General features: G+C 38.9%; 2 protein-coding genes across 8 annotated transcripts; one reads left to right on the top strand and one right to left on the bottom strand.

Moving 5' to 3' along the window:
- Window positions 1-468: 468 nt before the first annotated feature.
- LOC133521362 (lanC-like protein 2) lies at window positions 469-11,816 on the bottom strand. Of its 2 annotated transcripts, XM_061856283.1 has the most exons (8): window positions 11,432-11,800; window positions 11,174-11,356; window positions 10,903-11,057; window positions 10,470-10,608; window positions 5,654-5,794; window positions 2,812-2,997; window positions 2,283-2,429; window positions 773-1,012 (listed from the first exon to the last, which is right to left on the bottom strand). In XM_061856283.1, the coding sequence occupies exons 1-8, from the start codon at window positions 11,516-11,518 to the stop codon at window positions 830-832; spliced, it is 1,221 nt and encodes a 406-aa protein (XP_061712267.1). In that variant the 5' UTR covers window positions 11,519-11,800; the 3' UTR covers window positions 773-829. The 2 variants fall into 2 exon arrangements, with proteins under 2 accessions (XP_061712268.1, XP_061712267.1); XM_061856284.1 differs by lacking the exon at window positions 5,654-5,794 and having other exon boundaries at window positions 469-1,012; window positions 11,432-11,816.
- Window positions 11,817-12,079: 263 nt separating this feature from the next.
- LOC133521364 (cyclic AMP response element-binding protein B) lies at window positions 12,080-21,009 on the top strand. Of its 6 annotated transcripts, none has more exons than XM_061856288.1 (7): window positions 12,080-12,256; window positions 12,576-12,728; window positions 12,866-13,015; window positions 13,186-13,348; window positions 13,695-13,766; window positions 18,394-18,519; window positions 19,497-21,009. In XM_061856288.1, exons 2-7 carry the CDS (start codon window positions 12,591-12,593, stop codon window positions 19,682-19,684), a joined length of 837 nt encoding a protein of 278 aa, XP_061712272.1. In that variant the 5' UTR covers window positions 12,080-12,256; window positions 12,576-12,590; the 3' UTR covers window positions 19,685-21,009. The 6 variants fall into 6 exon arrangements, with proteins under 6 accessions (XP_061712272.1, XP_061712270.1, XP_061712271.1 ...); XM_061856286.1 differs by having other exon boundaries at window positions 19,482-21,009; XM_061856287.1 differs by having other exon boundaries at window positions 12,081-12,256; window positions 19,494-21,009.
- Window positions 21,010-25,386: the final 4,377 nt, after the last annotated feature.

The raw sequence follows: 25,386 nt of genomic DNA, 5'->3' as shown, positions 1-25,386 counted from the left end.
AGTGGACTATTGTAAGATTTAACGAATTTAACCTAGTATCAGAAAAAACCTTTTCTTAGCGTACGCCTTATCTTATTTTTTTCGCTCTTTACTTATGACCCAAGGAATTGTTGCAAGGACCCGCCTGATGGTGAGCAGTCACCATAGCCTATGGACGCCAGCAACTCTAGATGTATTACATGCGCGTTGCCGACCCTTAAAAAACCTGTACACATTTTTTTGGTGAACCTCATACTATAACCCATCGAGAAAACTTCGGCAGGCAGGGAGGTCATTCCACAGCCGGAGCGTCCGCGGAAGGAAATCCCTCTTAACCCTCTACGCATACGGGAGCCATATATGACAGTCTGACAGTTATAATATTCAACTCTATTGATAACTATTAAAGTTAAAATTTAAACAAATGTTAAACACATTGCAGTAACCGCACAGTACGCGACCATTTAGGTTCTAGGGTGTGAGGATGAGCACCCTGCCGACGGTGAGCAGTGCGGTGATAGAAAGCGGCCGTTGGCATTATTTAATATGTATACATTTCTTCACCTTAATACATTGCAATAAGGTGAAAAAAATGAATACATATTTATTAACTCGACTGTACAAGCGGTAGAACACAAGTGGGCAAAGTCTCTCCTTAGACTTAAAGATTCAATGTTGCTTCTGAATTAGTGGCTACTGCCATCAAGCACCCCCGTAAAGGACACACTTTACGATGTTATTTGGTATCCTTTATAAAAATAATTGATGAATTTTGTAGAAACTTACTGTAGAGAAGAAAAATTAAACAGTGATTTTTTTTGAAATACTTTAATTAATCAACATAACGAGGCTAGACAGTATAGGCAGGGAAATGCGCTTCGGGCAGGCTCTGGAGGTCCATGGCCAGGTAGAGGCGGCCCACCAGCCCCTCGAAGAGGGACGCGGGTCGCTCCGGCGGCAGCAGCTCCGTGCCGCTGCGCTCCAGGCAGCACCACTCCGTGAAACAGCAAGCGCGGTATAGATGGATAGGCTCCTGAAATCATTGAACAGTCATTAGTACCCTAGACTGAAATAGATGTTATATACGAAAGAAAAAGCGACCAAGGACTCCAGAGTCCAGGGCTTGGAACCAACCAGCATCCTGTGAAGAATCGGGGCATGCGAACTTGCGTTTACGCAGATGCCTCGGCTAAATCACGGTGAAATGGGTCGGATTTTCTCACGTGTAACTCTAAAGTAGTACGATTCGTACCTCTTTTCCGAGACAACTGAGGTGATACCGGGATAGCGAGAGAGATGGCGCTGCCATCAATATTATTAGAAAACAAATCAAATTATCTTATATTAACTATAACAAGTACTACACACCAGTTACACTACTATACAGCGTGTTTTTAATGAATTCCGTTCACTTCGGGGTATCGGTAAGTACGTCTAAGGAAACTAAATGGTATAGTTAATTATTTAAAAAAAATCGTTTTTATAAAAAGTAATTAAATGTTGCATATAGCGTTGTTGTAACACGGGCAGTACATCAACCAACCAAACAATTGAAAACTGTGATATGTCACAGTTGTCATTTCTTCTAAAGTAGTATATTCCTGCAGGGCGATCGCAGACTGCATGTTGTCATTCAAAACAAAGACATACAAACATATCTCAATCTAGTTATTAAAAAGAAAATTATTATATTTCCGATTTTGATATTTTTATTTAAAGACAGAAATATTAAAATAATTTGTATACATAAAGCGACTGCATTCACTCGCTATTGATTTTGACGCTTATACAATGATCAACTTACGAAAACGTCATTTAACCATAACATAAAGTATTCAATGCTTTTGAAATGTCCATTTGCAAATTTGACACTTAAACTGTATTTCATTAAGTTTACTTTTGTATGAAATACTTATCTTGACTAAAATGATAAAGAAGCGTTATTAGCATCTACCAGAGCGTATTGCCTAATGTAAGTTTGCTCCATATATTTTGACATATTTCTTTCGCATTGGGCGTCCTCTTCTTTTAATACGTCAATGCCCGTAGGTAAACCTTTAATAGAGCTCCTGTATATAATAGACCCTTACCCGGTGCGCGGTGTGTTCGAATTGCAATCATAAAACCCACCAAGAGCATGTCGGGCCATGTTCAATATAGGATATCGTAGTTAGAGTCTGTTCGGAAAGAGTCCTGGAATGTATGGGGCCCAATACATTCCACGACTCCTCGAAATGTCACAATAGGCAGGCTTACTTACTTTAAAACATAAATTTATACAACAATTTGAATGTACTTAATACCTTAGTTGCTTGGTAAAGTTGAATGAACGTATAGGCATTCCCACTAACGCCATGGCAAATACTGTAGCCTTTCGTGGATAGCCCTCGTTCCCAAACGACATTTCCGCAATGTAGTGCCGTTTTCATATATTTGTCGTCGCCGAAGATCTGAAATATATGAACAAGTCAGTGCCACTGTATTGAAATGCTCCAATATGTTCGGAGGTTAATGGCCATAACGAGCTATTAAATGTGAATAAATTACTATAGACAATCTTTTAGGCTCAGTATTACGCGCTATTTTACGCGAGCAAGTAGGTATCGCAAGTATGATTGAATATTGAGATTATTTTTTCACTGATAATATTTTATCCATGATGGCGGCGATTAAAGTTGCGGCCATTTGTGTTCTCCCATGCATTATCTCGAAAACGGTTCATATAAGCGGTTTTCTGTGTGCGCCTGATATACACCAGATGTTCTTATTGTCAATGCAGAGGTTTTAACACACCAGATGGCGTTGCCATAGTTTTATTAAGTTATTATGTACCTGCTGAGCTAATATTAGCAGAGGCACAAATCCAGGGGCCCCATGACACCATTGCACGAGACGGTCTCCCGAAGCACTTTTCAAAGATGACGGGAAGTTGCCACTTGGGAATTTTTGATTTAACAGCCAATCTAGAGTCGGTTTGATTAAAGTTTGCATGTCATTGGCAGATATGTGTGCTTGGGCCTGTAACAAAATATGTTTAAATCATTTTTTTTTTCATGATATAGGAGGCAAACGGACAGTGTAATCGCCTGATGGTAAGTGATTACCGTCGCCCATGGACACCCGCAACACCAGAGGGGTTGTAAGAGCTTGGCGGCCTTTGAAGGTCCTATCGGTTCGGAAATACCGCAGGCGACAGTTCATTCCACAGTTTAGCTGTGCGAGGCAGGAAATTTCTAGAGAAATCCCGTTATAACCCGAAACGCACAGTTGAGGATTGCCAAAGTGCCAATAATCTAAGTAGTGAAGATAGAAATGTTGTCGCGTAGGGCAATGGCGGAAAGAAGCGGGAGGGATTATTAAGTAATATGAACATTTAGAAAAATAATTTTAGTAGAATTATTGAGATCCAAGGGTCTGCAAGACCTTCGAGAGCGTAGCCAAGGGCAAGACCAACGTTTATCGTAAACGCCAACAAATTAATTACAAAAAAATAACGGAATCGCCAATATAATCTAGGTTTATAACCCTGTTGTTGCCAAAACTTTTTTTATATATTTTTTTGCTGACACTAATAACAATAAGAGTTATTGATAATAGAAAAGATGTGTAGTATAAGCAAAAATTGTGCCTCTTGAGGGTCGTCTAAATTAGAGAATAGATGAATACAGGGTGAAATTGTTATGTTTGATCATATGCTGAGGGGTGGACATGTAGGTCATACTGAACAACTTTTACTATGGAGCCAACCCCAAAATCACGAAAAAGAAAATTCCGCCGTCTTGTACATTTTGGTGAATCACATGTGAATGTTTTCTATGGAACAGCCTATTTTTTTTCGCGATTTCGGAGTTGGCCCCATAATAGAAGTTGCTCAGTATGATCCATACCCCGTATGTTTTATGGTAACTGGGTTATATTCCATATCCGTAAATAACGGAGCCATATGGCTCCATATACGCCAGCTGACATTCACAGATAAAAAAGATATCTTAATTCAAAACGCAAAACTCTCTTGCGCACGGTTGCTTAAATAAAATAATAAATTGCTTAGTCCAATAAATATGTCTTGAGTTAAAAACAACATAATTTTTTAAAGGAGAATAAAAATTATTTAGTTTTATCTTTACACATTTTTAAAGCGAATGGTAGTGATTTGAGTTAAGATATTAATTATTCGCCGCAAGAAAAAAACGTCTCAGCAAGAGATATAGCACGCTCTTAAAAAATGGTTTTATCTTGAGTAACTCTTCCTCAAACCAAAAATATTACCAAATTCCAAAGAAGAAGCACCAAAATTTTCCTTTGAGACTTTTAAGTTTTTAGGCAAGAGCGATTAATTCTTGGTTTGATGTTTTCAATATACAGTCAAGAGCTAAAGCTATTTTTAAAAAAGCACCAAAACTTTGGTTTGAGACTTTTAAGTTTTTATACAAGAGCCATTAATTCTTGGTTTGATGTTTTCAACCTACAATCAAGAGCCAAAGCTATTTCAAAGAAGAAGCACCAAAATTATCCTTTGAGACTTTAAAGTTTTTAGACAAGAGCGATAAATTCTTGGTTTGATGTTTTCAACCTACAGTCAAGAGCCAAAGCTATTTCAAAGAAGAAGCACCAAAATGTTGCTTTGAGACTTAAGTTTTTACGCAAGAGCGATTAATTCTTGGTTTGATGTTGTCAATATACAGTCAAGAGCCAAAGCTATTTGAAAGAAAAAGCACCAAAACTTTGGTTTGCGTCTTTCACATAAAATAGTATCAATAAATTTGATGAAGAGGACAAAAGCGCTAGTGGCCTAGCGGTAAGAGCGTATGACTTGCAATCCGGAGGTCGCGGGTTCAAACCCCGGCTCGTACCAATGAGTTTTTCGGAACTTATGTACGAACATTTGATATTCACCAGTCGCTTTTCGGTGAAGGAAAACATCGTGAGGTAACCGGGCTAATAATCTCAATAAGGCCTCTAGTTTTTTAACCCTCTGGGTTGAAAGGTCAGATGACAGTCGCTTTCGCAAAAACTAGTGCCTACGCCAATTCTGGGGATTAGTTTCCAAGCGGACCCCAGGCTCCTATGAGCCGTGGCAAAATGCCGGGACAACGCGAGGAAGAAGAAGATGAAGAGGATTACTAAAAGATTTCTAAAAATGACGAAAATCATGTTGGTTTAAGAAAATTAATTCTTTATTCAAGACATACTAAACTTGGCGCTAAGAGATTTCAGCTCTAGATATAAATAATATCATATTTCACATTGAGTAACGTACTCTTGAACCAATGCTTTTTCTTGTTTTTATGGAGAAATATAATTCTCAATTCAATTATGAGTATCTAACCCCAAGAAACAAACTTTCTTGGCACAAGTTCTTTAAGTATTGCACTAAGACAGTTAGGTTCAATTTAAAAAATACAATACTTAAAACAAAACGTAAACGCTCTTGGTGAGAATAATGAGCTTTTTAAAAAAAAAACTTTTTATAGCTCGGATAGAGAATTTAATTTTTTAGCTTAAATAATAAACTTTGAAATATTTTATATCTTGACGCAAGAATTTTATTGTTTCCTTATATAGGAAACACAAAATGTCTTGACACAAGAGTATTTACTTAGCTGGAGAATTTTTTTTCTGTGTTCGTAGCACTAATTCGCTAATAAGAATCTTTACTAATAAAAAAACTTACTTGTAGTAGAATATAAAGTATACCAGCCACCCCATGAGCGCCCCCTAAATACACCTTGTCATGCCACTGCCACAGGAGAGGACTGCTGGACTTTACTTGCTGTGAATACTCCTTTCCAGATTTCAGTATGGCAATAATCACCTATAAGGATGAAAGATATAATGTTAGCCCTTACTTAATTCGATAATGGCCAAACACTGGACTTTTGTTTTTTTTTCTAAACCAGGGTCATTCCAACTGTCAAGCGCCAAGGAGGATTGATGTCATAACCTTACATGTTTTTGGAATCAAGGGTTATAAATATTTAAGTTAAATACTATGTAAATACCCTTCACGTAGCATCATAATTAAAGGCTTGTTGGAATTATAATTTCCGTCAATTAATTAAATTTCACATATGAAGGGTTGTTAGTTTTTTAATACAAGCTTTTATGCCGCATGTGGTTTGATTTCATAAGTCATTTACAGAAGATTCTAACAAGCCTAAACTCAATTGTTTCATCACCTACTTAGTCCTTTTGACATTTCTCTCCATCATCAGGTCAGCTTATAATAGCACTATAATAATGCATTTTCAGAAGAGATAACGATACTTAATAACAAGATAAATAAAAGCATGTAAAAATATTAGGAAGTATTTGGGTGATTCTAAGTTAAGGGGTACTAATGATTGTCCATGTTACATATCCATACTTATAAAAAATAGTATTTCTTATGTAATAGATTGCTTTTACTTCATGGATAGTTAATTTAAATTCATTAATTAACTAGTTTTCTCACAATGGCACTTCAAACATGCAAAATGTCTCTCCCCTGGCCTGTCCCTTTCCAGTTTATACAATGAATCAGTAATTTTATCCAGGATATGTTGAAGTTGGTATATTTCATAAATTAATATAAATATTGATATTATTGATTGTAATGTTATTAATAAATACCTTTAAATTTTAATTTTTTATAATAAATATAAATGACAAATTTGGCCCCCATAATCTGTCTCCTACCTGAATCTGTCTCCGGAATCTGTCTTCAGCCAATTTGGATCCAGTAGCCTCCAACTACAGCTTTTTCAGCGAACTGGCCTTCATGGCGGCAAAAAGTAGCATACCGAGGAGTTTTAGGAAAGAACACATACCAGGCTGGAGCCCTACAAGCGAAGACCTATACAAAGAGTTCCAGACCACTGGCCTCCCCACCACTGGCGCCAAACTCCTTGCTTCCTTAGACGAGAGTCGTAAAGCTAAATGGGAAGCTGCGGTTGAAGGCATGGATTTTAAGCCATCCAGCAGAAAGGCCTGGAGAACGCTAAACAGCCTCACCGGAAAGCACGCGCCTGGCACTGCACGCACGAGTGTCCACCCAGATTCCATTGCATCCAGAATGGTAGAGCTCACGCGAGCAAAAGTGATGCTGTCTTCACAGACAATTCGGAAACAACTGACAGCGCTCAAAAAGAACTCACCACTAAACCATGAGCTGCCTGTACCCTTCAGCATTTACGAAACCATCAATGCTATCAAGCAACTCAAGAACAATAAAGCTGCTGGCCCTGACAAAATTTTCAATGAGTTTTTAAAGCATATGGGACCTACCGCGGTTAGCTGGCTTGCAGCTATGTTCTCAAACGTTCTAGGAAATAATATCCTGCCAAAGGAGTTTAGACTACCAAAAGTGGTAGCAATGCTTAAACCAGGTAAACCAGAACACCTTGCCAAATGCTACCGACCTGTTGCTCTTCTTAGCTGTACGCTCAAGCTGCTAGAACGCCTTCTCTTAACACGGATAGAACTTTTCGTGGAGTCTATAATTCCACCTGAGCAAGCCGGTTTTCGGAAAGGCAGAAGCTGCGTCGACCAGGCCTTGTCACTCATAACCACATAAAAGCCGGATTCCAAAAACGCCTAAAGTCTAGTGCAGTGTTTATCGACTTCACAGCTGTCTACGATACCGTTTGGAGGCAAGGGTTGATCCACAAGATACTAACAGTAATACCTAGCACACAAGTGGTCAACCTAATTTCCAATATGCTGCCTGAAAGAGTCTTCGAGGTTTTCCTGGGTAGCAAAGAGCCGAAAACGCAAGCTTAACAACGGCCTGCCACAAGGCTCAGTCTTGGCACCAATACTCTTCAATTTGTTTATCGCTTACCTTCCACGCACAGACTCTGACATGTTTATATATGCCGACGACATCACACTTACTACACAAAGATTTCGAATCGGGAGCCCCAACATTTACATCGGACTTAAGAGCCCTGGCCGCGTATTTCAGCGCGTGGAGACTCATGCCAAGCACGTCCAAGACTGAGGTATCCTGTGTCCATCTCACTAACCAGCTGGCCGGCAATGAACCAACTGTTTATATGAATAGCAAAGCTCTTAAATACAACCCCTGCCCCAAGTACTTAGGAGTTACCTTGGATAGGTCACTGACATTTAAACACCATCTATCAAAACTCTCTCCGAAGGTCGCCACGAGGAACAATCTTCTCCACAAACTTTGCGGCACGAACTGGGGAGCTTCAGCTAATTACCTACGCACCTCGGCCATCGCGCTTGTGTACTCGGCAGCAGAATACTGCACACCAGTGTGGCTTGAAAGTGCACATACCCATGCATTGGACGTTAAGCTTAACGAGACCATGTGTTGCTTCTCTAGCACTATCCGATCTACACCCCGTCCACTGGTTACCGGCATTAGACACATTGCCCCTCCTCACCTCCGACGACTCCAGGCGTTAAAGAGGGAAGCTGGAAATAAGAATTTTCACTGACGACTCGAAAACAGATGAGGGGACAGGATGTCTTCTTGGAGGATCTTAATATACACATCTCAAAGTCCCTGGGTGAACACAACACGGTATTCCAAGCTGAATGTGTAGGTATAATAGAAGCTTGCAATGCGATAAAAAAACGACCAGTAAAACATGAAAATACTTATACCTATTCTGTAAAAGTCAAAGTCTCACAGATGTGAGCAAGGAAGGCAAGAGAATAACGGTACAATAGATAAAGTGGTACAGCGGATCAAGAGGAAACGATGGAGCGGATGAACTGGCCAGGAAAGGTTCAGAAACACTGGCATACGGACCCGAACCCATAGTACCTCTACCAGTATCCTACATAATAAACCAACTTGACCAACACCACAAACAACTACACAATTTATTGGCTGGCATAAATTGCACACATGTAGACAGACGAAAGAAACTCTCCCGCAACTGAACTACAAGCTCACCAAAACACTACTGAAAACACCCATACAACAACTACGCAAAATAGTTGTAATTATAGGACATAACACACTAAACAAACACCTGCATAACATAGGTAAGACAGACAGCCCCATGTGCAGAGCGTGCATGGAGGAGGAGGAAACAGCAAAACATATTCTTCTAGAATGCAAACAGGTAGAAGTAGGTATACAAGAACAAATACCTAGGAGCCTGAAAACACTTTTCAGGTTGTTAAATACCTCTTTCAGTTTTGTAGAGGAGCTGGGGTGGCGCTACCTCGTTTTTTACGCAAAATAGGCACAATGGTAGTCGAGTTGCGGAAAAGGTCCTGAAAAACTGACTCACTAACTAACTTAAGAGGGAAGCTGAGAAGATCACGAATAACCTCGTAATGCCTGCCCACGAGGAATTCTGCCATCCACCCCCTCGGCGATTAAAATCCCGGAATCCACCCTGTACTGCAGCTGAGAGTCTGAGCAGCTTTAACATTTCGGATAGGTGGAAAGCAGATTGGTCTGCTTCGGCAACACAGAACACTGACCTGACTAAAAACCAAAAGGGTTTGACCTTCCTCGGAAATCCTGGTGCCTCCTGAACAGGCTGAGAACCGGACATGGCCGCTGCAATTCAGCCACACACAAATGGGGATGGACGGCTTCCCCACTTTGCGAAGGAGAGGAAGAGCAGACCATCGAACATATCTTCCAATGCTGCCCATTCCACTCATATCCTGGGCCTGCTGAGGACCTGAACACCGTGACACCTGACTTGCTTGGATTAGCAACCTCAAGGCTAAACTCTGATTGTCCTCAATGTATATATAACGCCATACGATTAAATAAATAAATGTCTCCTACCTTGGCCATGTTTTGAAAAGATGTGTCCCACCAAGTTTTTTGCCGGTCCTTATTGGAATACCTTCCTCCAATTGTGGGGGGGGAGGGGGATTTAAATCTTCTCGGGTCAGAGGTGTCAGGTTAGAGCCAGTGTAGCTCTGTTTGATGTTCATAAGCGCATTGTGATATGCCTACTTGAATAATAAAATATCTTTATCTTTAGTAACTGTAAAAATAATGTGTTTATGATTTTAATTATTGCAATATTAATCTTAATGGCGATGCATTTGGTTATAAGCTACCAACCTACCCTGCAATGGACATCTTTTTGCTCTGATTATCAGTCATTTTGATTATGACATGTGTATTTGTCTATACTGTTCACTAAACATGGTATCTCCCCTGGTCAGTTTTATTTTAAAGTGACTAACACATTGTGTTATTTGTATATTTACTATAATTCTTGCATAAATTAAAGTAATACTTTTACTTATTTATTTATACTCAATATTTTCACAATTACATCTGTTTTGAAATGCAAAAGTCTCTCCCCTGGCGTCTCTCTCCTGGAGCATAATTTGCCAAAATCTTCATCAGAAGTATTTATACTTGTTTAAATGCTCATTACATTTTAATTTGCACGATTCTGTAAGCAGATGGTCAAATTCTCATTTTTTCCTGTTTTTGAAGAGGTCAGGGAAGAGACCACACTCTGTAATTAGTAATTATTGGGTCAATAAATTACCTTCTCAATGTGATGTGGAGGAATTATAGACCTTTCATCTATATATTTATTGACAAACAGCAATGCATACAGGTAGCCACTCTTTCCATAGAGAAGCTCATCAGGAGAATCATTCAGCAGAGATATTAAAGACACAAGTCTGGAAATAATACTTTAGAATCCGACCTACCTAACTTGCCAGTGATTTTGATAGCACAGACAGTGCAAATGTCATTTTAAACATAAAGTCCTAAGAAATAATACTTGCACCATATGTGCTATCTAAATCACTGACAAGTGAGCTTGGTCTGACTCTACATCAATATAAAATACCATAAGCACCATATATAATGAGCATCATCAAAATTCTGTATCAGTAATTTCAATTGGTTAGAAAATTTTGTAGAAGATACCACTAAATCAATCTATTATTAAAAATCTATCACTATCATACCTTTGTACTAAAGTTTTGTAGTCGGGCAAATCAGTAGTGTCTCGACTTAATTTGTATGATATTACAGTAGCTAAAGCAAGCGGACCCGCATCACCACACAGAAATGATATTCTGCGACCCTTGAGATTATTAATATTTAAATAAAGAAGCGCATTCTGAAAAATAGTACATTAAAATAAAATTCATACATTTTTCAATAGAAAATACCTACGCTAATAAGCTATATTTTACTACTGATTCATTTAATGCATAGTATTGATATGCTTCTTACCCTTAGATTTTCAGTGTAAGTCTCCTTTTTATTTAGAGCAGACATAAAATAATAAAGTGCCAATCCTGCAGACCCTGTGTACACAGTGTTATCATAAAAGATATCGCTCGCCAGCTCCGTAGTTAAAAAGTGAAGTTTTGCATCAGTATATTTTTGTAGTTTTAATTGCATTTTTGACGAAATCTGTAAACATATTTTTATACACAATGAACTCATTGTTTCTGTATCCGAAAACATATTTATAAATTTTATACTTACGGCATCTTGAGTTCCATTTAATACTGCAATTGCAGTTCCTTCAGAGTAATCCTCAAAATTATTTTCAAAAGTTCCTTTAGGAGCCATGTATGGGCAGGCAATAAATCAGATTTAAATGAATTATGGTTTAGACAATCATGTAAATACAAACAAACATAGTCAAGACAATACAAGTTGTACAAATTAAGATTGGGTTTATGTGTTGTGTTTTTATTTATTTCTGGTAAAATGTCAAATTTAAAAATTATGTTTTGTGATGTGATTGAAAATTTGACAGTTTGTTAAGCCAGAGGGCCTACCGCGAACCACGTTTGACGTGTTACCTCTCTGTAGCACTTCTAAATTTGTACGTAAGTGTGACAGGGACGCAACACGTCGAACGAGGTTCGCGGTAAGCCCTCAGACTACTGCGATTTATCAATACACCGGAGTGAGGCAGAAATATAGTAAGTCTGTCTTCGGCCCCTAAACAGACAATCGAGTTGTCCGCTCCTATTACAAATTTCACTGTTGCATTTGGCAGCAATGTTTTCTTATTATTTTTAATACAGTTTTTTTTAAATCATATTACATCACCATATAAATATCTGTGGTTTGTGGTACGAACGAAGTGAAGTTTGATATTTTGATGACTTCCCGCTGTCAGTATTTACCGTAGGTGGAAAGCGCGCATGTCCTACAATTTTCGGCCATATTGTTATGACGCATACAAGATCATAGGTCTCCGCCAGTGACGAGTCTTCTCGCAGTTGACGTGGCTACTACGTACCATCCCGTTCGCCCACTCCGGACGCAGCATAGACGGTGACGAGGAATACGTAACTGGTGAGTGCTCATAATGAAGACAGAACTTGCTACCTGTCACGGTCTAAAATTTTGGTTAACAAATATGGATATAATCCACAATAATAGATCATATGCAACCTTCTGTATGAATCCCCGAAACGTTGTTAAATACGGCGCGTTCTTTCATGCTAATAGACGCAATAGGGAAAATTTCGCAACTATGACGCGACGAGTCCGTTTTAGGATATTGCTATAGACAGTCTTATAAGAACCAGACGGCAAAGATTGATTATAAGAATATTGTGTGTACACAAGACCAAGCAAGGGATACACAGAAAGTTGACCTTGAATATTTTAGGTGGCCTTAGTTGGCATGGAGGGAATGGTGGAGGAGAACGGAACTTCTGGCGGCGCTGGTGGAGCAGACCAGCTGGCGAGCGGAGCGGGCGCGGCGGCCGCGGGACCAGCGCCGCACGTCGTTGCCGTTACCACAATGCAGGCGCCCGCACAGGTTTGTTGATATCACTAATTCTGTTTATCATAAACATAAATATACCCATTAAAGTTTGTTTCACGCAATACTTTGTATTATGGAAAGTCACATTACTATGTATGAATTAGTACTAATTGCGATTGTTAAATTTACAGGTGCAATCGGTGATACAAGCAAACCAACAATCCGTGATTCAGACAGCTTCTAATATTCAATCTGTGCAGTTACCAAAAGGGAATGTTATTCTTGTCAGCAAACCAAGCTCAGTTATCCACACAACACAGGGAACTCTGCAAACATTGCAGGTAATATTTTTCTTTCTAACCTTTATTTGATTCTAGAATGTTGTGATTCTGAAGTATTCCAAGTTCAAGTGACCTAATTCCTTTTTATTCTTTGTTGTTATTTCTTCTTTTCTGTTTTTTTTTTTTTAATTTTGGGTTTTGTTTATGTTAGTGTATACATTTGTTTACAGATTAAACCTGAGCCAAATACATTAGTAAGCTCCCAGGGGCAATCCTGCAGTGATGACAGCTGTAGTGATGATGACAGTCCAAAAAGGAAGTATCGGGAAATGCTGACTCGGCGGCCATCATACCGGAAAATATTGAATGATCTGGGTGGAGCTGAGATAGCTGGTGAGTCACACTACTCAAATAAATATGCTTATACAAGTTCCTTCTAGATGCTGTGGTATGTTTGCATAATTATATGAACATTTTCCTTTTTTTATTAAGTGTTTTGTAGAACAAGTATAAAGATTGTGCTTCTTAAGTCAGTTAAGGTATATTTTTCACAGTAGATTTTAAAACTTTCGGTTATGGTGATACTTATTTTTAAAACTCAGTATCCAGATGATTGTGAAGAAAAGAAACTTAGTTGAAATGTCATAATACTCCAAGAAAAAATATTTTAATAATGGATTTAAAGACAATTTTACACAAAATTGCATTCTCAAGCATATAAAGCCTGCTAACATTACAGACAATCGCATGGGGTCTAGACCAGGATGCGAGAATGAAGTGTCGCTGTCATCCCCTTTATCATTTGCGCCAGGTCAGTTACATGTTCTGCTGCTGACTCAGTTTGTGTGCGACTTGTGTCACTAACCAGGTTCAATCATGAAATCATCTTGTCCCTGTGTGGTTGTCACCACCTGGTGTCATCACTCTGTGTTCGCTCACCACACATTGGTTATTAACTACTAATTTACAACATTGCTCATATAATTCTTATTGTCAGTTTTTTATTGCATAGTCTAGTAGTAACAAGGGCTTTGGGCTACTCTTATTTGTGTGCATATTTTTCTAAACATAACTTTAAGTAGAATACTAAATTTACAGATATGGTTGTACTCGTCCTTATTTTTAGTTTGGATTACTTTTAATTTAAACAAAGTCTTTGAAATTAAGTCATCCTTTAATGATTAGTCAGTATATTTGAATCGTATTTTGATCATTTGGTGATTTATCAATTCTTACAACGCTTACTTTGGCTACTATCTTTACAAAAATATGAAACTTCTAAAGGACTTTTAAAAAAATTGGCTAACCCGAACAGAAGAAATTCATTTAGCTTACACGAATCGTTTAAGATTCTTTACTTGGGTACATTACCATCCTATTGCTTGATCAAGTTAGAATGGTCTCATTGTTCCTACTTGATTAGGGATTAGCAGTTAAAAGGAAAATAATTAAATTAATGAAGTCATATTTATTCTGTCACATATATTTTTACCAACTGGTAAAGGCCCTCTTGATTATTCAAAAACTAATGAGAAAGTTGCATTTTATCTACATGTGGGGCAAAGTAATCAGATCCAAATTTTGAGTTGTTTCCTTATGTTAGCTGATAGAATTGACTTTTAAATGATGATTTTGAATGATACATTTTCGAATCCATTCATTTGGATTTGATTTGTTTTTGTTGGTATTTCATAGTTATAGTTAGTATTTACCTCGCGTTGATATGGTGAAAATTTTTGTGTCTCACTCGGAGGGAAAGTTTGTTTAACCCTCGTGCCTTGAAACCCTCGCGACGTTCATACAATTCAAATTCAATTTTGGAATCTTTCGCTTGTTTGTGTATCAATATAAGCATGAGCGGTTAAACAACAACTTTGCCCCCTTGTAAAACTTTTTGGAATTTTGAGCGTTGCGAGGGTTTCAAGGCACGAGGGTTAAACAAACTAGATTCCGAGTGAAACACAAAATTGTTCACCACACCAACGCGAGGGAACTACTAACTATGAAATACCAAAAAAATCAAATTCAAATGAACGTTATAAAAAAATTATCATTCAAAATGATACTAGCCAACATGAGGAAACAACTCAAAATTTGCATCTGATTACTTTGCCCCACATGTGGATGAAATGCAAATTTCTCATTCGTTTTTGAACAATCAAGAGGGCCTTTACCAGTTGGTGTGGTGAAAATAACTATTACACTTCTATCTGCAATAATAACACAGTATTAGCTGTAAAACTTTGAAAAAAGAAAGGTTCCCAATTTTGTCCCTTATTTTTGTTGAAAAGTCACCACTGCTTACATACTTTAAATAAGGGGAGGCGGGTCATTCTCAAATTATATGACTTCAGTCAGATTCAACTCCCGTCAAACTTTTCATACAATTAGTATGGTTTGACGGAGTTTAGATGCAGACACAAATCTGGAGAATGACCCTATGCCTACTAGCTTTTCTCTCATTTTAAATATGGTATAGCCAAGTTTATTTGTTACAATAATAAGATGACGTCATAAACCGCGGCCGCTGATTGTTATTCCACGCGATGACGTAATCCGGCACAAGTCGTACCGGTGACGTCATACAAAAACCTCCAACTGAAAATAAAGCGAGAATGTAGTAGGTATGCAAGTTATTTAACGATTGTAAAGTAATACAGTAATTAATACAGTTCGTTGTGAAAATATTTGCATTACTTACATGCTCAAAAATATGTCACGGCAACTTTTAAAATAATTCGAATTGCAAACATAGCTAGTGCTAAGAATTAAGATATTTAGACGATCTTAAATTTTGAGTATTGTGAGAAATGGTAATTTAGCAGCTGACAACCGTCCGCCCGTTTTTTACTTAAATAACAAAGGAATGCTGTGGTGGTGTGATGAAATATATTGACGTATACCTATCACCAAACTGGATTAGATACGTAGAGGCACAAATGTATTGAACCCAATGAAGAGCACAATCTTTATATACTTACCTACCAAACTTGCACTTGCCATAATCATCGCATGTGTGTAAGTAGAAGTAAGTATACATTATGTTAAAAAAAAAAACACCTATAACTTGTCATCCTTGCAAACAGAAGTCTAAAAAAGGGGTTTTTGGCAGAGACTTTCGCTTCAGGTTACAGGCCTTTATACATTAGTTACAAATATGAAACGAAGAAGTGACCTATCTCATGTGAAAACAAACACATATAAATGTTTGGCGGGAAAACATTTACTTTCTTTTTAAATCTTAAAAAAAAAACAAGAAGAAGAAGAAATTCTTGTCTTGTTTTAGACCACTCTGTCACGCTTGTATTTCTGTATTTTATCAAATGAATATAAAATACGAGTGCTAGTGTATGTCTTTTTAGTTGTAGATTACATTTACCATGAGAAAATTTTAAAAACTAAATTTAATCTCATACAAAAACTCCGTTACATTTTTTGGGAACAAAAAACAAGACAACCAAAATAATTTTGTCCCATGAAATGAAAATGGTTTATAAAATAATCTTAAATCGCCTTTAGCCCACGCCGACTTTTTAAAAGTTTAAATCACTTATTCAATAAGTAAATTTAAGAAGAAAGTAAATGTTTTCGCGCCTCACATTGTCTATGGAAACATAGTTTTATAAAGTATATGTGATAGGCCACTTCTTTGTTTCATATTTCTTGTGACCTATTTAAAAGCCAGTCTAGACGGGAAAAAAAATCGCCAATCTGATTAAATGGTCTGATCAAATCAGGTGGTGCGGACGCAAACGCCAATTTGGCTCGTCGATTATGACCGATATTAACGATAAGATGGAGGTGCGGACGCAACAATACGAATTTGTGACGCTAGTATTCGTAATTAGGCGGGTCCACACAGAGCGAGGCAGCGAGCACGTACGCGCGAGGTTATTTCGTCACGCACAAACCGGCGCGTGCGTTTTCCTCGCCCGAGCGCGCTGCCTCCGCCGAGGCACGTCTACACTGACCAGTTTGTGCGTGAGGAAATTGCCTCGCGCGTATGCTCGCTCTGTGTGGACCCGGGTAATGAGGCATTTTTTAAATTTAGAGCGCACTAATATATCCATAAATCTAAAATTAGTGATTAAATTGGAGATTAGGCACACACCGCTCAGCCGAGGAAAACGCGGGCGCCGTCTCGGCCGAGGCACGTCTACACTGGCCGCTTTGTGCGTGAGGAAAGTGCCTCGCGCGTGTGCTCGCTCTGCGTGTGTGCTCTGTCGGGCCTATTGACGCCAATTTCTTTTCTGATCAAATCGGTCGATTTCATCATCCCGTCTGGACTGGCTTTAAAATGTCCCTTAGTATTTCTTCAATACGTTGTTTAGTGCTACATATATTATTTTATGATTGGAATTTGATACGCGTGTTTGTACCATTACCATTAAATCAAGATTAAAAAGAAGGAAAATAAACATGATCGTTGGACTTTTCTTAAGTTCGTTTCGTTGTAATCATTATACTACTCGTATTATGGAATTTTGTCGGTTCGTAGGCTTTTGGTAATAAAGCTTGTAATGCTTGTGTGAGAAATGTTAATTATACATGCGACTGTTATTAAGCATAGAGCGAATCGCCTTGGGCGAGACATTTTAATGATCTCTGGTAATGCAGATCTCGAGGAAAGTTTATGGGCGAGGTCTAGATGTCTGACCTTTTAGGCCTGTCACCCATCAGCATTCATCTTCAAACACTTTTGTTGTGTAGGAGCGGCCCTGTCAACACTTTCGGCTGCTGTGGCCGATGATTTTCTGTCATAGATTATTGGCATTGAACCGTAATATTGAGGCCGGCGGTAGACGCCTGGCAAGCCAGTATATTACTAACCTCAGCAAATACCCGTAGTCAGAGATGACACTAAGACCTAACTTGCGGAATCGGTGCAGTATAAATAAATAATAATAATAAATAAATAAATATTATAGGACATTAGTACACAAATTGAACAACGATATATATAATATATAAATATTTATAAATACTTAAATACATAGAAAACACCCATGACTCAGGAACAAATATCCATGCTCATCACACGAATAAATGCCCTTACCAGGATTTGAACCCGGGACCATCGGCTTCGTAGGCAGGGTCACTACCCACTGGGCCAAACTGGTCGTCAATTATGTAATATTTCTTCCTAACATATAGCAATACCGATGTCGTCGCTAAGGAAAGGGCCCTAAACTTGTTCACCTCTGACAAACCTTCCAACCTAGTTTGAGGTCGGATGCGATGAGAACTAAGCGCAGGGATGATATTCCAATGCCTTAACAAGTTCAGTCGATTAGAACGCTCAAGCATACCAATTTAAATTCAACATCCAGTCCTCTGATTACGCGCAGTTGTTACTAAGATCACCAGTGAACCAATCAAGCAATGTCATTAATTGCGTTAAGACATGATCGAGTGACTCGAGGCGTGTGTTGTTACAGTGATCCCGGCAGGCGCGCTGCAGACGGACGGCGGGCTGCACACGCTGGCGGTGTCGGGCGGCGCGGGCGGCGGCGCCATCGTCCAGTACGCCACCACCAACCAGGACGGACAGTTCTACGTGCCGGGTAGGTAGCTACAACCGACACCGTACGCTCGGCATTCTGCCATCTCACCACACTTATCGACGCGAAATTTCTTCGAGACATATCACTGTTGCAAACAGGGACCGGCCCGTTATCCTTTATAAAAGGTTTTAGATAATGTCTAGAGTTAGACCAAGATAACTCTGCCGCGCGTTTGATAGCATAGACTGTGGAAGTGTTATTGAAACGTCATAATTTCATAGACATTTGACGTTTACGATAACACTTTCACGCTCTGTGCTATCAAATTCGCTGCAGAGATATCTTGGTCTAACTCACTTACCTTATTTGCTCATTAAGACTGAATTTTAAAAGGGACTAAATGTTTTTTAAAGTCCTTAACTAAGAGCCCGTTTGATGAATTGGAATCCCAAACACATCATTATTTCACCAAATTTTATACGCTAACGCTTAACGCTTTAATACATTGCGGCTTTTGATCGATTAATTGAATTCTTTTAACCTACTTATGCGGCAATGTATCTAAAATAACGTGCGATTTAATACAAGGTCTGTGAAGGCCTTTATAAGGGTCAGAAGGCCTACTGCTAACACCAAAGTTTGCTAATTGCGGCCATTTTTCTCGGGCACTCTAATTACGCCTTAATAGGAGTAAAAGAGAAAGATGTCCGCTATTTGCGAACTGTGGTGTTCGCAGTAGGCCCTCAGTAATCATTTACTCCATTTTTGTGCGCGTTTGTGGCATGCGCCTATGAATGAATAGAGCCGTTTGGCCGCCATCGTCTGCGGCGCAGGTAACAATGGTAACTGGAAATCCAGAACGTCCTGGTGTTCAGCCGCCTTGTCCGAGTTGAAACGAAATGAGCGATGATAGTTTTGTTGTTCCTGATTTGACATTTTCTGATAGGGCTAATACGATTCTGCGTCGATAAGTGTGGTAACTCCCTTATCCTAAACACGAACAAATCGTACTATCATTATAGGTCCTATTCTAGAAGATCAGACTCGCAAGCGGGAACTCCGGTTATTGAAGAACCGCGAGGCCGCCAGGGAGTGCCGGCGCAAGAAGAAAGAGTACATCAAATGCCTGGAGAACCGGGTCGCCGTACTCGAAAACCAAAACAAGGCTCTAATAGAAGAGTTAAAGTCACTAAAAGAACTGTATTGTCAGCAAAAAACAGAATGAGGCCCAGCTGGCTAACCGGTGTGCCGCTGCCTGCTGTGAGAGCCTCGAGGAGGCACACGAGTCGGTGCGCGCTGCATTTGGAGAGTTGCTACACTTGTGTCGGCGGCGCCGCGCTCGGCGCGCCCGTCCGACGTTTGTCCACACTTCGTGACGAGGAATAGGATTAATTGTAATATAAATAAAAACATGTCGAACTGTTCATTGTGAATTACGTGTAAGATCTATTGGCTTAATTCGAAGTATTGTTAGATAATGATAAATGTTGGATTTGTTAGCGACTGTTTTATAATTTTCTGTTGTTTTCTTTTTAAAGGAAGTCATATGTTTTAACAGTGAATGTTATTATAATTTTATGAACTATGTCATTATTACTCGTGGATGATGTGGTAACACCGTTTTATTTTAAACGATACCTTAAATTTGTATCATTCCAAGAATGATGAAAACTGTTTTAATGTTCTTAAATTATTTGAAGTTTCTCGGTCAAAGTCGACTTGTGTGCCATTTTCTAAGTCGGGTGTTAATTTAAAGACCATATTTTCAACTATTTACTGACTTAATATTCAATTATTCATTGCTAGGCAGTATACATACATAATCTTACTCGAAGTGATAGAAGGTGGGAGTTTTCATTAACGTCCTCTTGGAATAATGGTGTTATTTTATTTTAGGTCACTAATCCTGTTGGTATTTAACTTTTTAAGTACTGATATGAGAAGTATGTTTGTATAAAAGCATAGCCTTACCATGTAGTTTTTATTGAATATGGTTTTACACACTTGCCTATTGTTGTTAATATTAAATATTCTTATTTACAAACATTCAATAGATTGTAATCAAATAATAGCTCACCAAAAAGGTAAGCTTTGAATTAATACGTTCACTGTCCGTGCCCCGTACATGGTCACAGCAAGCCTCTATTACAAAACCGTAAGGTTGACAGTTCAGTTTGGGACAGTGAACGTGTTAAGTGACATCAATAGCGAGTTACGTCCATACTCTGCATGGGAATAAGTACATAGTAACGACTATTGTTTTTGTCTCTCGTAAATAACGAATAAAATAAATCTCGTCAAGTCACGACGAGGCTGTTATAAACGACATTGGATGTTCAGGAGGAAGTATAATTTGATATATTTATTAGATTCTACTGACAAGAGAGGTTCTCTTTCCGCCAAGCGACGTGTTTGTAATGGTCAAGCCAAAGCTTATATTTAGTTTTTTGTGCAATAGCCATATTGCAATGTACAGTTACATCTACTGTTTCTACTACTAAACGAATAAAAATATAATGAAATGGAAAATAAAAATATGTACATTGTGTATAGATAATGTAAGATTTGTAAAGATTGTATAAAGTTTAAATCCTCGTAATTAGGTTTATGTTATAAGTGGATACGGAGAATCATTTAACATGGATCACATTTTTGTTGAAATTAATTTGTATCATTGCGAAAAATACCGACTTATCACCGACACCGAGAGTTATCAGTGAGTTACATCCTTTCACGTACAGCAATTAAATGTATAGCCGTATTAGAAGAAATACGGATTTACCTAATCTATTGACTTAATGTTATGGTTTTGTCTCTTAAGCAGATGTCTATTTATTTATTAAATAATAAAACATATTTTTACTGGCATTGCGAGGAAATTTTAATAAAGTTATAAGTATGCGGTAATGCAATGAGCCAGTCAGTTGTCGAGCATGCTCTTGCGCATGATACTGTTATGATAAGTATATGCCACAAGTTCTACTCGATAGAAAATGTCAATTACATTCGGTTGCTGGAGCCTAATAATATTCTGTTGAGATGTATATTTTACTTCTACCTACTTTACCTTACATGTATCATGTATTTTTATGTTTAAAGATTGTTTTAACAAGTGAAAATGAAATAAACCTTTTGTTCCCCGCCATGATTGAGTAAAATACACGATCACGCTTCTTTTGTGGAAAAGGTAGATATATATTACGATGTAATCCTATTTTTTTATTTTAAATAGACTTATTAAGATTTTAAATCTGTTACTTAAATGTTACATAATCGATCATGGCAAGTGATCATAAGTTTATTAGACATTGTGGAAAGTGCCTTTAAAATTAGAATGAATAAAGTTTATACCAACATAGCTTTTTATGTTAATTAATGCTATTTATAAATATCAATAATATTAATTGTTTGATGTATTACTATGTTTTTTCTTTATTTTAATTTGAAACCTAGAACTTAACTTTGAAACTTAAAAACTATTCCACCGTTACATATCTATGAGCATTTTCAGAAAAAAGGGAACCATTTTACTTTTTTTTTCGTAAAACTATCAACTTTGGGGTTAAAACTGCGTTGAAATATCGGGAGCTCAATAAAAACAGTATAAAAGGTAATCACCGTAATCGTGGTTGGTAGTATCCCGGTCTAATGTTCGCTATAGTTTTCATTGAAAGTATTTATTAAGCTTTTGTTTTACTATTTTTTGGACCTCGAAGTTAGAGGGGGGGACATAATTTTTTTCTTTCGTGGCGTTTGTTTCCGAAAATATTGACTATCCAAACATTTTTTTTCCTCAATCATTTTAAAAGACCTATCCAATAATAACCCCACAGCATTAGTTTAAAAGCGAAAATTAAGAAATATATATATATATATAGGAGGTACCGTTCTGTTGCCATGCATATGTATCAATGCCATATTTCAACTTCACTAATGATCACGGAGCTAGGGTCAGACCAAGCTAACTTGGCAGCGATTTTGATAGGGACCGTGCGCGTTGGAGGGTCTGCCATCTTGTGGCCTGAATCGGAACCATAAACATGCACATGTACACGTCACGTGTTTTCTAGTGCATAGTAGGTTCTGCCATCTTGTGGGCTACATCGGAACAAAAAACATCACATTTCCACCTCGCGCCAAAAATCTGACGGCTCCTGTGCTGCCTCCTATAGTTCATGCACGCTCCCTATAGCCATACATGCAGTGCCGGATTAACCATTAAGCAAAATAAGCACTTCCTTAGGGCACCACGTCTAGGGGGGCACCAAAATCGTAGGAAAAAAAACGCACAGGCTGCATCAGCATCGCAGTCGTAGTGTAGTACTTATGTACACGAAACTTTTTGATCTAATAACGAAGGGTCGTAAGAGAGTGAGGACACGTAAGCACATCTCCATCCAACCTTACGCGGAGGCCCTCAAAGCTCATGGCCCAAAAATCTTACCGTCGGGCTTGTGGCCAACCGATTTTCTCGACGTAGATTACCGATTTTGTAGCAAATTTTGCTCTCTTGCACGCCAGATGTGTCGGCCAGGCAGAGTTTCTGCAGAGACGCGATCCTGCGGCCTAATTGTCAAAGTGTTACAAAGGGCCCCGCGAAGGCCGAAAACCAAAAGTATCTTATCAAGTTGCGCTTTCGAGTTAAGAGCCCTTAATCCTTGGAGCGTTCTCCGATTTCACGAAATAACGCTCGATAGATGGCGTTGGCGCTCGGTACGCGAGCGCCGGCAACGCGACGCGCGTTTCAATGCAGACTAGAATAATCTTGATAGTTTTCAATATAATTTCAAGCAACATTAATTTTAGTGTCACATGAAGAGTGCCCATACTCTTCATTTTATTGTATATGCACAGTAGTTTTTTTTTTTATGTACACTACTACTAAGTGTACAGACTACAGAGTGTACTATAACCCTTGCTCTTTATTCTGTCTCTTTCACACCAATGGAAAATGAAGAAGTTACTAAATGACTGCAGGTATAAATAAAGTATATTAGTGCGATAGAGAGACAGATAGTGTTTCGTTGTCGTATCGTAAACGATTGGCATGTTGGCCACACACTTGCTTAGTGCCTAGCCAAAATACCAATCGTTTGCGTATATTAGTGCGATAGAGAGAGAGTAGTGTTTCGTTGTCGTATCGTAAACGATTGGCATGTTGGCTACGCACCTATGATACCTAGCCAAGAAGCCAATCGATTGCGCATATTAGTGCGATAGAGAGACAGATAGTGTTTCCTTGTCGTATCGTAAACGTTTGGCATGTTGGCTACGCACCCATGCTGCCCAGCCAAGATGCCAATCGTTTGTGCATATTAGTACGAGAGAGAGACAGATAGTGTTTCGTTGTCGTATCGATTGGCATGGTGGCTACGCACCCATGCTGCGTAGTCAAGATGCTAATCGTTTGCGCACATTAGTGCTATAGAGTTTCAGTGTTATTTGAAATCACGTTAGGGTTTGTATTATTATTTTTGACCCGAATGAAGTCCATCCAGGTTCTTATGATGGAGTCAGGAGCTGGTCACCAGAACTCCTAATCTACTCATTATAATTCCATCGTGCTTGGGCTCAAAAGATTTGCCCTGACGAACACCATCGATCTAGATGAGGTCCAGGGTCTCATGACGGAGTCAGGAGTTGGTCACCAGAACTCCCCAGAACTCCTAATCTACTCATCATAGCTCCATCGAGTTTGGGCTCAATAGATTTACCCTGATGAGCACCATCAATCTAGATGAAGTCCAGGGTCTCATGATGGAGTCAGGAGTAGGTCACTAGAACTCCTAATCTACTCATTATAATTCCATCGTATTCGAGCTCAATAGATTTGCCCTGACGAGTACCATCGATCTAAATGAAGTCCAGGGTCTCATGATGGAGTCAGGAGTTGGTCACCAGAACTCCTAATCTACTCATTATAATTCCATCGTGTTTGGGCTCAAAAGATTTGCCCTGACGAGTACCATCGATCTAGATGAAGTCCAGGGTCTCATGATGGAGTCAGGAGTTGGTCACCATAATTCCTAATCTACTCATCATAACTCCATCGTGTTTGGGCTCAATAGATTTGCCCTCATGAGCACCATCAATCTAGATGATGTTCAGGGTCTCATGATGGAGTCAGGAGTTGGTCACTAGAACTCCTAATCTACTCATTATATTTCCATCGTGTTTGGGCTCAAAAGATTTGCCCTGACGAGTACCATCGATCTAGATGAAGTCCAGGGTCTCATGATGGAGTCAGGAGTTGGTCACCAGAACTCGTAATCTATTTATCATAACTCCATCGTGTTTGGGCTCAATAGATTTACTCCGACAAGCACCATCAAATTACCATTATGATGAATAGATTAGGAGTTCTGGTGACCAACTACTGAGTCCATCATGAGACCCTCGACTTAATCTAGATCGATGGTACTCGTCAGGGCAAATCTTTTGAGCCCAAACACGATGGAGTTATGATGAATAGACTAGGAGTTCTGGTGATCAACTCCTGAGTCCATCATGAGACCCTGGACCTGATCTAGATTGATGGTGCTCGTCAGGGCAACTCTATTGAGCCCATACACGATGGAGTTATGATGAGTAGATTAGGAGTTCTGGTGACCAACTCCTGACTCCATCATGAGACCCTGAACCTCATCTAGATCGATGGTGCTCGTCAGGGCAAATCTTTTGAGCCCAAACACGTTGGAATTATAATGAGTAGATTAGGAGTTCTAGTGACCAACTCCTGACTCCATCATGAGACCCTGGACTTTATCTAGATTGATGATGCTCGTCAGGGCAAATCTATTGAGCCCGAACACGATGAGGTTATGATGAGTAGATTAGGAGTTCTGGTGACCAACTCCTGACTCCATCATGAGACCCTGGGCCTCATCTAGATCGATGGTGTTCATCAGGGCAAATCTATTGAGCCCA

This window comes from Cydia pomonella, chromosome 9, assembly GCF_033807575.1.
Source record: "Cydia pomonella isolate Wapato2018A chromosome 9, ilCydPomo1, whole genome shotgun sequence".
NCBI lineage: Eukaryota > Metazoa > Arthropoda > Insecta > Lepidoptera > Tortricidae > Cydia > Cydia pomonella.
The sequence above is the reverse complement of the archived record's forward strand: the minus strand, read 5'-3'. Positions and strand labels throughout refer to the sequence as shown.